The following is an 11,291-nucleotide window of genomic DNA, read 5'->3' as shown; positions in this document are numbered from 1 at the left end:
TCATCATAAAAGGCTGATAAATGTGTATGTACTGGACATATGCCCTTTCGGTTCGAAAAATAATGATGTTAAAAGGTGTGGCATTTAAATGTAAAAATTTAGATCGCGTATAAAACTAGTTGTTTTAACCATCAAAGCCATGTTGATTTAATTGGATGTCTCCTAACGGAGACGTTGATCAGTTTTTTTTTTATATTTTGGCACTCCTCATTCAAATTTCTGGCTTATGTGAGCCTAGAAATAATATATTAAATGTAAATCCCTGCTACAAAGATCTGAATGAACAAAAGTTTACGAACCCCTCATGCCTCAAAATCAAGATCCAAATTATAAACAAAAAACAACTTTAAAGCGTGCATGCCCTAAAGTAATTTATTTGATGTAAATAAGAACATATCAAAATGTAGGACTTGTCTTGTTATAATTAATTCAACATTTCAACTAGTCCCCAGAATAATTAAATCTTCAAGCCTGGTTTACATCTTTAAGTTCGGGGATATATTGCATATCATTGAATTCTTGTGCACACTCTGATGAGACTTTTTTGGCCAAGAAAAAGAGAGCATTAGCGTCACGTAAATTTCCAGCCATGCCATTGTTGTTAGTGAGAGTAACTCTTGATGATTCTTTGGTATGAACTTCATCTGGAATCTCACTGCAATCTTCCTTTGGACTCTTTGTCAAATAAGTTTCGCAGATTTCATTCTCGTGGTCTCCTTCTACCAGCAGGTGATAATATCCAGTGGAATTGGTTTGGCTAGCGATTGTGATGGTGACTTCTTCAGTTTCAGGATGTCGGCACTCTAACCGCACACCAGCACCTGCATATTTGCATGCATGCTAATATGTTACGTACTATTATTGGTATTTATTTGCCACTTTACTACTCTTGGTGGGGAAGGGGCGAGGCGTACCCAGGATTTTTAAGCGACGAAGGCAACTTTACTTTTATTATCAGTTCCCCTTAAAGACTTTGTTTAGGATGCCAAGATATTTATATAATCATTTTTTAATCTATACATATATAAAATTTTGGCCAAAGTTTACGGGGCCAGTAACCTCTCAATGGTACAAATCGCCTCTGGGGAGGGGGAGAACGTAGGTTGAAATTATCTTGATCTTAAACCAGAGACGAGACTAGCTTCTGTAGATTGTTCAATTGAATTAATTTAATTACAGCTTTCGTCTCGAACCATGAATATATAGTATCTGTCCTTTAAATTTTTTAAAACCTTTTAAAAAGACATTTAATAGCCTTAATCATTAGAATATTTGTCTCAATTATCTTTCATCTTTCTTAAACATCGTCTCACTTAATTAATTCTCACTAGTTGTAATGGTTTAAGAAAAGCAATAACTTAAATAATTTTTTGATTTCTAGAATGTGAAACATTTAAAAACAAATTAAATTTGATAAAATAACTAACAATTGGAGAACATGTATAATAGGCGCTACCTCCTGAATTTGTCATCGCCAATACCCGTTCCCCACAATTGTAGCAGAAAATGTCACAAGAAATTCTTATTCATCATTATCGTAATGATAAATGATCAATGTTCTTTATTTATTCTTAGAAATGGATATGATGACATCCACACCTAGCAGATGGATTTCAATTTGTTGAATTTGAATAATTGGAAAAAAGAATATGTAGCAAAACGGATTAAAAAATTCAAATACCTGCTAAGGGCTGACTAAGATTAGTTTTGAATGCCGAACGACAAGGATCACAATAGACAATTCCTTCAACAATGAATTGAGGTTTTTCATAGGCTTGAGTAAGCCCTAGAAGGGAGAACAAGCAAATAGCACTAACAAAGAAGATTACTGCTGATTTTGCCATTTTCTCCCTTCTCTTGTTTTTCTAATTTTATTCTTTTTTGGTTGGGCTTTCGTTATTTCTTTCTGCAGGTGCAAATTGAAATTAGAAAGCACCTTTTTTGTTATCCTACCATCTTGAAGGGATGCTTTATATATATACTTGTATTCTGACTGTTATTTTTATTTGGTTGTTTAGTTTGTAGTATTTTTGTGGTGAGGAATTCCTTTGTTTTACATAAATTAGTAAATCTCTTACTAACTTTTAATTTCCAATGGAAGATAAAAAGGCACTCCTCCTACTTTAACTCTTGTTCTTTAATTTGTGTTTCCCCCTTTTTCTCCCGCATAAACAGAAAAATCAACGTTTTATATTAGTTAGTCAGGACAGGTTAAAAGTGCACCTTAATTCTAAACGCACCTCGGAAGAAAAAATATTATTAAAAATTATATCCACAATACCATACATTTCATTTCCATCTTCAGTCTCATATTTCCTCTTTAACTAAACTTTCTGCCACCGATATTGTCTACAATAATCCTTAATGACAACTACTCTCTAATTGAATCCCTAATTATAGCATCTAATTTTAGTTCTCCCAAATTTGGTTACGGTTGAACTGAAATCTCACAAAATTTGCAAACGAAAAAGTTATAGGGAGTCAACTCAAAAGATATAGTTTGAAAAATCAATGAGTTTTAGAATTTGTGTATGAAGTGGAAAAAGGCAACAAAAAAAAAAAAGATAAAAGGAGAGGAAACAATAAAATTAGCTTTAGGTTACCTTCTTTAAATTTAGGCAATCTTACAGAAATGTCCCAAAAAAGTCCCCCAACTTACCAACCTCTAGTCATTAATCATAGAGTTACCAAAACTAGCCAAACACATATAAAATTGAAAACCCAAAGAAATAATGTTCTTTCTCTCCAAGAATCACATACAAAAATCACCTTCCATATTTTTAAGCGTGATTTGCAACATTAGATGCAAGACAAAAAAAAATTATGGATGAGGTAGCAAATAAGGTGATGAAATACAAAAATATATATGTACAAGATTCCAAAAATCTAAGAAAAAAAGGACTTTTTTCAATGGGTATGGTTGAGATTCATTGAAAACATATAAATGAGTCAATATACACAATTTGAGGAAGATTGGAGGTGATTTGGTATAAAAATTCATAGTTAAAATCGAGTTCAAAATTTTTTTCTGCGACACATGTATCAAACATATATCACGCATGTATCTCATACGCAAGTATACATGGATATACACGTGATACACATTTGATACAAATATGATACATATGTGATACACCTGTTATTTTTTTCATGTTCATCTTGTACTTCGAATTTTCAATTCAAACCACCTCAAAACTCCACCAAATTATATCAATTGAGATTCAAGCTCCTTGAGATGTACCCAATCTATTCTAATAACACCCACTCAAAAGAAAGCAAAACTTTGACCTTTTTTTGGCTACAAATAACTAATTGGCTAATATTGGTAATATTTGGCTAATATTAGTAATATTTTCTGAATTGGCCAATTTTTGTAATAAGCTACTTCTAAATGGACATAGCTGATATTTTCCCTTAAATTTGGCTTTAGGTTTCTTCAAAGGTAATGCGATTTTAAAATATAACCAATGTGTAAATGTAGAACTAACATGTTAATAACTAGTATAAAGCATAAAAGTCGTAAATTTACTGCAAAAAATAATTAAAAAATATAGAGAAAAAAGAAAAACAAAACAAAGAAGATCAAATCCTGAAAATTTTCAATCGGCCCATAAGCAAGCACCACCGCTTGCAATTAAGTACAAATAACAACGGCTAGCCAGTTTCTGACTAGTAATTGAAAAATAGCCACTATTTTACGGGGAGATAAAATCTGGACAAAAATTACCCTAGTTGAAACACGGAAAGTTCTAGGATAATATGCTGGATTATGGAGCTCCTATGCATAAACTTCTAGCATATAATGTTGGAACTCTAGCACATTATGCTGAAATCTCATATGTAAAAAATTCGAATTCTAGTATATAATGTTCGAATGTTTTCGGACTTTTAAGGGTATTTTTGTTCAGATTCTATTTTTACATGAAAAAATGGCTAAATTTTGATTACTTTTAAAATTATGGCTAATTTTTAATTAGCAATTGTAAATCAGGCTATTTCTGAATTTTTCCTGCAATTAATCATAGTTTGTTAAATATTTGACGCAGATGAAAAGTACTCACTTCTATTTAGCTTGAAAAACCAAAATTGCTCAAGAACATAGTTAAGGGACTATTTGTTTACCCGTAAAACAGTACAGTTGAATTTTATACGTGGTTTCTAGAGAAGTGAAATAATTTTATCCTGAAAATAAAAAATAAGTACATAATTATGCAATACTTAGTCTTAAAATGTAGATGAAACAGCAGAGATGACAGTTGCGGAAACAAAGTTTCCGGGCACAGCAACGATGAAATCACAAAGCGAAAAAGTAAAATTGTATTAAGCTTTGTATAGAATGTTGTGTAAGTTTGCCAAAAAATTCGTCTCCTCTACAATGATAACTGAGCTCACTATTTATAGTTATGTCTAGGGAAGGAGGTCCTAGGATCGTGCCATCCTTTAATGTCAATTATGAGGGTCATTGATGAAGATATAACGATGGATATAAATGCCAAATTTCCTGTAACGGGCCGTCGCTCTTAATGCCGCAGAATATTCTTTGTTAAATGCTACCGGGCGCAGAGCATTTAACACATCTTTATGAACGTTATCCCTTCCGGGTCTTTGGCCATCCCCGCCTCGGGTTCCACGTGCCCTTCCTTTAGATGACCACGCGTCATATCATATTTTACCCTATACAAATAGTCCCCTTATTTTTCGGTGACATAACTTTGTGTTACCGAAAAATTGGTAGAAACACTATTTTGGCGGGAATTACTATAACTCCCTCTGAAGGCTTCTGACGGTTGATTGGACGCACGTCTCTCCGCATTTAATGCCCCGAACACGCGTCATCCCATGATTCAGCATAGTTTTTGCCGATTTCGAGGTAATCATGGCCATGAATTTAGCCTCCAAAATTATACTTATACGCATCATCCTTTTTCCCTTGCACTTCATAATTTTCCAAGCTTCTGATTTGCACATTTGTTTTCCATCTTCTCTCTAACTCTTTTCAAAAAACCTTTCCCTTCTTCCATTCAATGGTTTCTTCTTCAAAGCGTGCCAGTTCTTCAAAGAACAAGAACAAAGCCGAAGACTCTGCTCCTCCAATGGTGGGTTCCATCATCCCTAGAAGTCTTAATACCACACAATGGTGGGTTCCATCATCCCTAGAAGTCTTAATACCACAAAACACTTCGAAGAAAAATTCCCTACTGCTAACCCTGGTTCATGGGCTGTCAGTAGGCAACCTTCTGACTTGTTCACGAAATTAGGTCTACCTGTGGGCTCTGTTGCTGTCCCCGAGGAGGACGTCTTGGCTGATCGTGCTGATGCAGCGAGACTGCTTCAGGAAGCGCTTACTCGAACAGGTGTCTCCGGGCCTGCTTCGGGCACAGATGTTTTATCACGAGGTCCTCGGCCGGAGAACAAGCAACCAAAAAGAAGGCGTTCTTCTGCGGCTGGGGAAAAGAATAAGAGGGCGAAGTCTATTGCCCCTGAGTCGTCTCCAGAAGTTGTGATCACTACATCTTCTCCCGAGCCGGTCATAGACACCGTGATGATTGACGATGATGGAAAATCTAATGATGATGGGGCTTCTCTACACAGAAGATGATGTCATCAACTCAACAGAATGCTCAATCTGTTAAGTTGGTTACACCAACCGAGGACGACACCTTGGCGCTTTGGGGGAGTTTGATTTAGTGGAAAATGCCAACTCCTGCTATCGGGACACCATTGCTATTCCCGGTACTGCGGGGCTGAGTACCGGGTCCCTACCGTCTTTGGTTGGCGAGCATTCAACAACCATTGCTGCACTCGATGCAGCTACTTCACACCCTTCAACTCCATCAGCTTCATCCCCGTCTTCACGAGCACCAGGAATTGCCACATCACTTTCATCTTCATCCACTCTTCCACCAGCAACTGCTACACCATCTCTATCGGCCACATCTGATCATGAAGGAGATGTTCCTCTTCCCCAGTCCCCAGTTCATGGGAATTTGGGGCAAAATTATGATGCCCCTTCATAAGATCCCCATAGGAGGAGGAATGTTATTCTTTCAGTCTCTACCGGATGCAACTTGCTATCCCGGCCGGTGGAGCTTACTAATTATCTGAATCCTTTAGCTTCAGAGAAAGATTGGGAAAAGATTCAAGCACTCTCGGGGGAGTTCTTGTTGAACAACGCCATGCATAATATCGCAGTTGTACGTTCCTTTCTTCCTTTGTTATTTCTTCTACTTTTGTGTATTTTGAGTTTTATCTTTCTTGTTTTGTAGGCCAACTTCCTTACTTCCGAGGGCCTTCAGAGGTTGATTCGTGATAAGGAAGAACTTACTTCTGCTCGGGATCAGCTTTTGGCAGAGCGGGAGCAAAGTATCGCTCGCCTCTCAGAACTGGAAGCCAGGGCCATTGAGCCCGTTGCATTGGAAGCTCGTTTGCAGCAAAGCGAGCAAGAGGTGGTAACCCTTAGCAAAGAAATTAGCCCGCTGAGGTTTAGATATGATGAAGCCAAGGCCAAATAGGCTGAAGTCCATGACGTCATTTTGCTGCAACCGAGCGCGAGGCTACCACTGCTGAAAAAGTGACTGACTTAGAGGCAGTCTTGAACTCCAAAATCTAAGAGCTTGCTGCTGTGGGGGAGAAACATGCCCAGTTGGAAGAGTAGTACAGGAAAACTATCGAACATAATAGGCTCTTTAGTTCAACTGTCCGCGACCTTGATGTTAGCCTTAGATCTGCTAGGTCCGCCAGGGAAAGCCTTTCTGCCAAGGTAACTCAACTCAAAGGAGAACTTAAGCGCCGAGCGGCTTCCCCCTTTGTTGAAAAAACTTATGCCATGTACAGCATGAGGAGAAAAACCTTGGAAGTGGCCAAAGCAGGTATCATTGGCTTTGATGCCGAAATTGCTAAGGCCTGAGAGCTTGAGTTGGCTGCTAAAAATGGACTCCCAGCGCAGTCTGATGCTCCTGGCCCTTCTAGTTCCGGTTCTGAGTTCTGGGGAACTGAAGAGGAATCGGAGGGAGATGATGCTGAAGACCAAACTGGGGAAAATATCGAGCCATCGGTGGATCCATCTACTTCTCCCGAGGGCACGGACACTTCTCTTCCTCCTGGTTTTGGAGATACTACAGTTTAGCTTTTCTTTTCTCTTTCCAATTCTTGTACCTGTGTTATTTTTGTAAATAAAGACATATCTTTTGCTCAAGTACTGTTTGAGTCTCACTTTCATATGAATATCCATGCAAGTATTTATCCTTTGTATTTGCTTAAGGATTCTGCGCACGTTTTTCTATTCGTGTTTTATTATGTGCAGCCTCGGATGCCTTTTCCTTGAAGCACTTTGGTTTCGGGCATTAACCCTTTTACGTAAGGGTTTCTGTAAGTATTTTTGCAAGTTCAACTTTTGCGTCCTTTCGTGTACGTCTTCGGGTGCATTTTTCCCCGAAGGCATTATAATCCCGGATATAATTTCTTCCAAAACCAACCCTTTAATGTGAGGGTTTTCATAAGAGAGGGCCCTCTTATGTTTACGATGCTCTTGAAGAGGACACTCCTGTTCATTACGGCACTAGCATTTGAAGTACTTGTTTAACTCTCAAATGACAAAGTTATTTCATCGTTCAGACAAGAAACAAGATAAAAACAAAAGGATTTCGTTTCATTTAATTCCTTCTATTTTCAAAAGTACACAAACATTGCTATGCTAGAAATAAATTGCCATTACTTGTGGCTATCTTGTACAACTTGTTTCTACGGGACTGACCGCGCAGTCCCCGGTCCCGATGTGCTAATATGTTTCCGGTTTTTCGTTCCCGGTCGACGTGGCAGTCATTGTTACCGTATCTGTTACACCCCATGATTTCGTACGTGAAAGTACGCCATAAGTAAATTGATGGAATGAGATATTACATCCCGCATTTTGTATGTTAAAGTTTCATCGTAAGTTGATCGACGTAGTTCGGGAATGGGATTATTTTGACATATAAGCATTATGCTATTTCAAACAAGTGATGAGTAAATTCGTGAAGGTGAGAGAGTAAGCAATTCGAAGAAAATGAATTTCGTCGAAGTTTGACATTTTTGGGATAAAATGGTCCGAGCTAAAATACCCGGTATTTATGGACTAGTACCATACAAGGTACCACATGACCATGATAGTAAGATGTATAAAGTGTATTAAAAGTGAGTAGTATTTTAAGTAAATTTGAGATAATTCTTAATTATGTAGGTAATTGATTAATTATTGGATTTGTGGATAAATATTTAAGTAAAATTTGTTGCATAATTATAAGGGGAAACTATACATGTGGGGGTATGTTAGGGTGGCAACAAATTGCCAACTAATCAAGCCTAAAGGATGCGGTGGCAATAAATATCAAGCAGGTTGGAATATGTATTATCATAATAATGGTAGAAATGGAATCATTTTTGTTTTGATATTCTATACAAAATCCTATAACTTAATTAATAAGTCTAAGTAGCAGAAGTCTGTTTCTAGGGATATTTTATCAATTACTTTCCATTTGTATCTGTTGAAAATTCCAATAAATTCCAATTCAATTTAACTAGAAAATTCTCTTTCTTCCTCCGTTCATACGTATTTCATACATTCCAGATATGGAGTTGGGTAAAATAAATCAAACATGGATTTGCTGGACCAACTATTGTAAATAGATACATTTTTCAATGATGGAAGTTGGATGCATGAATTTATGCATCAAAAGGATTCCAGCAACGTTAATGAATCTCCCAAATCAAATTTAGAAGAATCTTGCAATCAAAACCAGGTCCACCAACATCCAAGAATGCAAGTGAAGATGCAACGGGATTCTGTGATTCTAAGGGAGTACGGTGCAATCTTTCTCAAGAATATCATATGGATTTTTTCCTACTTCGGTCTCGTCGTTACGTGTTTTATCACAATTGACGTGTGTTAGAGGATTGTCAAGAGAATCGGCAGGTATGTTAAGGCTATCCCTTCTTTCTTTTGGCATGATCTATACGACACAAACAAAACCAGCAAATGCACAATTTCCATACATGACTCTATTCATAGAAATACTAGAGATGCTTATGTTCTTGATTTCCCATGTGTCATATTATTCTATTATTTGTTCATGGGTCATAGAAAATACGTAAGTTGATAAAGTTTATTTCATGATATTAATCAAAGGCATAACGGTCTTATGACACTCCGAAAGATTTTATTGACGTACTTCTCATGTATTGCATTCAGTTACATTGACCCATGACCAGATGGCATTATATACGCGTATATATATATATATATATATATATATGTATGTATGTATGGATATGGATATGGATATGGAAAAAGGTTATGGTGTTATATACGCACCACCACCTGATCAGTTGGTATACGTTGATGATTTGCCCACAGTGGCCAAGATGATATGATGGGTTATGAACGCATATACCCATGCATGGTATGGCATTTATATGCATATGCATGTCATTATAATATTAAATGATTCACAGAGCTATTCAGATATACATGTTGAGTCTTTTACTCCATGTTTCTCTCATGCCTATTGTTTACTGATTTTTATTCCTTACATACTCGGTACATTATTTGTACTGACGTCCCTTTTGCCTTGCGAAGCTGCGTTTCATGCCCGAAGGTCCCGATAAATAGGTTGAGAGTCCTCCAAGTAGGCTATCAGCTCAGCGGAAGATGTTGGTGCGCTCCATTTGCTCCGGAGTTGCTTATTTGGTTAGTATGATTTAGACATGTATTGACTGGTATGTCGAGGCCCTGTCCCGGCCTTATGACATTTATGTACTCTTAGAGGCTTGTAGACATATGTCATGTATATGAAAGATTGTATGGCCTTGTCAGCCTATGTTCAGTGTACGAATGATTATTTTGGCCTTATAGGCTCGTATGTCATATGTATAAGTCAGTATATCAGGTTGGGTCGTTTTATGTCGAATATTCTCTCATGTTTTATTCTTCTTACCTCGTACGGCCCTTCTGGCCCACTTGCCTATGATGATGTAATAAGAAAGATACGTTACGTTGGTACTCGGTTGAGTAAGGTATCAGGTGCCCGTCGCGGCCCATCGATTTGGGTCGTGACAAAAGTGGTATCAGAGCAGTTCTGTCCTAGGGAATCTACAAGTCGTGCCTAGTATAGTCTTGTTTATGGGTGTGTTGTGCACCACACTTAAAGCAGGAGACTACAGGGCATTTAGGACTGTCACTATTTCTTCTTACTCTAGATCGTGTGGTAGAGCTCACTTATAAGAATCCAAATTCCTAACTTCTATTTTATTCGTAATAAGACGATACCTACATTCAGAAAGACAGTTGGTAAGAGATATAACTGTGGAAGAGTTGAGTTAGAGGAACTCGATTTTTCATGATGCTTACGATGAGTAATGTAAGGTCTTCAGCAGATCATGTGTGTACTAAGACGTGTAAGCTTCTTGATAAGGAGCCTTAAGGCAAGAATATCTATCCAACCCCTATGGTGAAAGGCAATGAGAAATTCAGAAGATAGATACAAATTCAACAAGTAAAAGAAGCAAGATGAAGAAGGGTACGAGGTACCCAGCTAGTGAAGATTATCATTATTTACCATTCATAAAGAGAAATATAAATATTTTGAGTTATCTTCAACTGTAACAAAGGTATGTACAATCAGCCACACCTATCGCAGTTATGCCCTACGGAAGCTAACAGGTGTAGTTTAAGAGAAGGACGGGATATCAGGATTAGGCTGGGGTTAAAGTAACCCAAAATGGTGAATGAATTGCTTGCGTTAGTTGACATTTCCGAAGGATATTGCAAATATGCCAATAGATCTCCTTGTGAGACACCCAAATGATGCACTCTAAAATAGTACAGCTAGATATAAGTACTACAAATATAGGTACTGGAAGCCTTGAAGGGATAAATATTACCTTAGTGTGGCTTTCGTCCCTAGTAGAGAAAGAATGTTGCCCGAAGATCCAGTGGATGGAGCAAGGGGATCTAAAAGCAAGAGAATGTCTTGTTGAAGTTTTCAGAATAAAGTGATAGACATAAATGTTAGCAGGGAAAAAAAGTAGAGTTAATGAAGCATTTTGAGTAAGATGTGATACATGGATGGCAACGGTAGATTAAAAAATAACAGTATTACAGAGTCTATTGACAAGAGAAGGAAAATACAGGAGGTGACAGGCCTTGAGGCAACAAAAGAGTATAGGTCATAAAGTCACATCCTCATTTCGAGAAATAAGTTCATGACTCTAACGTGATTACTGTTGATACCCAATTTTCCCTGTATATTTTTTAT

At 37.3% G+C, this 11,291-nt stretch overlaps 1 protein-coding gene across 1 annotated transcript; it reads right to left on the bottom strand.

Annotated features, from left to right (window-relative positions):
- Nucleotides 1–210: 210 nt before the first annotated feature.
- Nucleotides 211–1,954, bottom strand: LOC109217921 (olee1-like protein). Its single transcript, XM_019382218.1, has 2 exons — nt 1,682–1,954; nt 211–821 (listed from the first exon to the last, which is right to left on the bottom strand). The coding sequence occupies exons 1-2, from the start codon at nt 1,842–1,844 to the stop codon at nt 466–468; spliced, it is 519 nt and encodes a 172-aa protein (XP_019237763.1). The 5' UTR covers nt 1,845–1,954; the 3' UTR covers nt 211–465.
- Between the last annotated feature and the right edge of the window lie 9,337 nt (nt 1,955–11,291).

The sequence above is a fragment of the Nicotiana attenuata genome, unplaced genomic scaffold (genome assembly GCF_001879085.1).
Source record: "Nicotiana attenuata strain UT unplaced genomic scaffold, NIATTr2, whole genome shotgun sequence".
Lineage (NCBI taxonomy): Eukaryota > Viridiplantae > Streptophyta > Magnoliopsida > Solanales > Solanaceae > Nicotiana > Nicotiana attenuata.
Note: the sequence above shows the minus strand (reverse complement) of the source record. Positions and strands in the feature narration are given on the sequence as shown.

Excerpts from the sequence above, each read along its gene's own strand:
- LOC109217921 (XM_019382218.1), bottom strand. The coding sequence starts at position 1,844 with ATGGCAAAATCAGCAGTAATCTTCTTTGTTAGTGCTATTTGCTTGTTC. Across the intron at positions 822-1,681 it reads TCTTAGTCAGCCCTTAGCAG|GTGCTGGTGTGCGGTTAGAG; the intron begins GTATTTGAATTT and ends GCAAATATGCAG.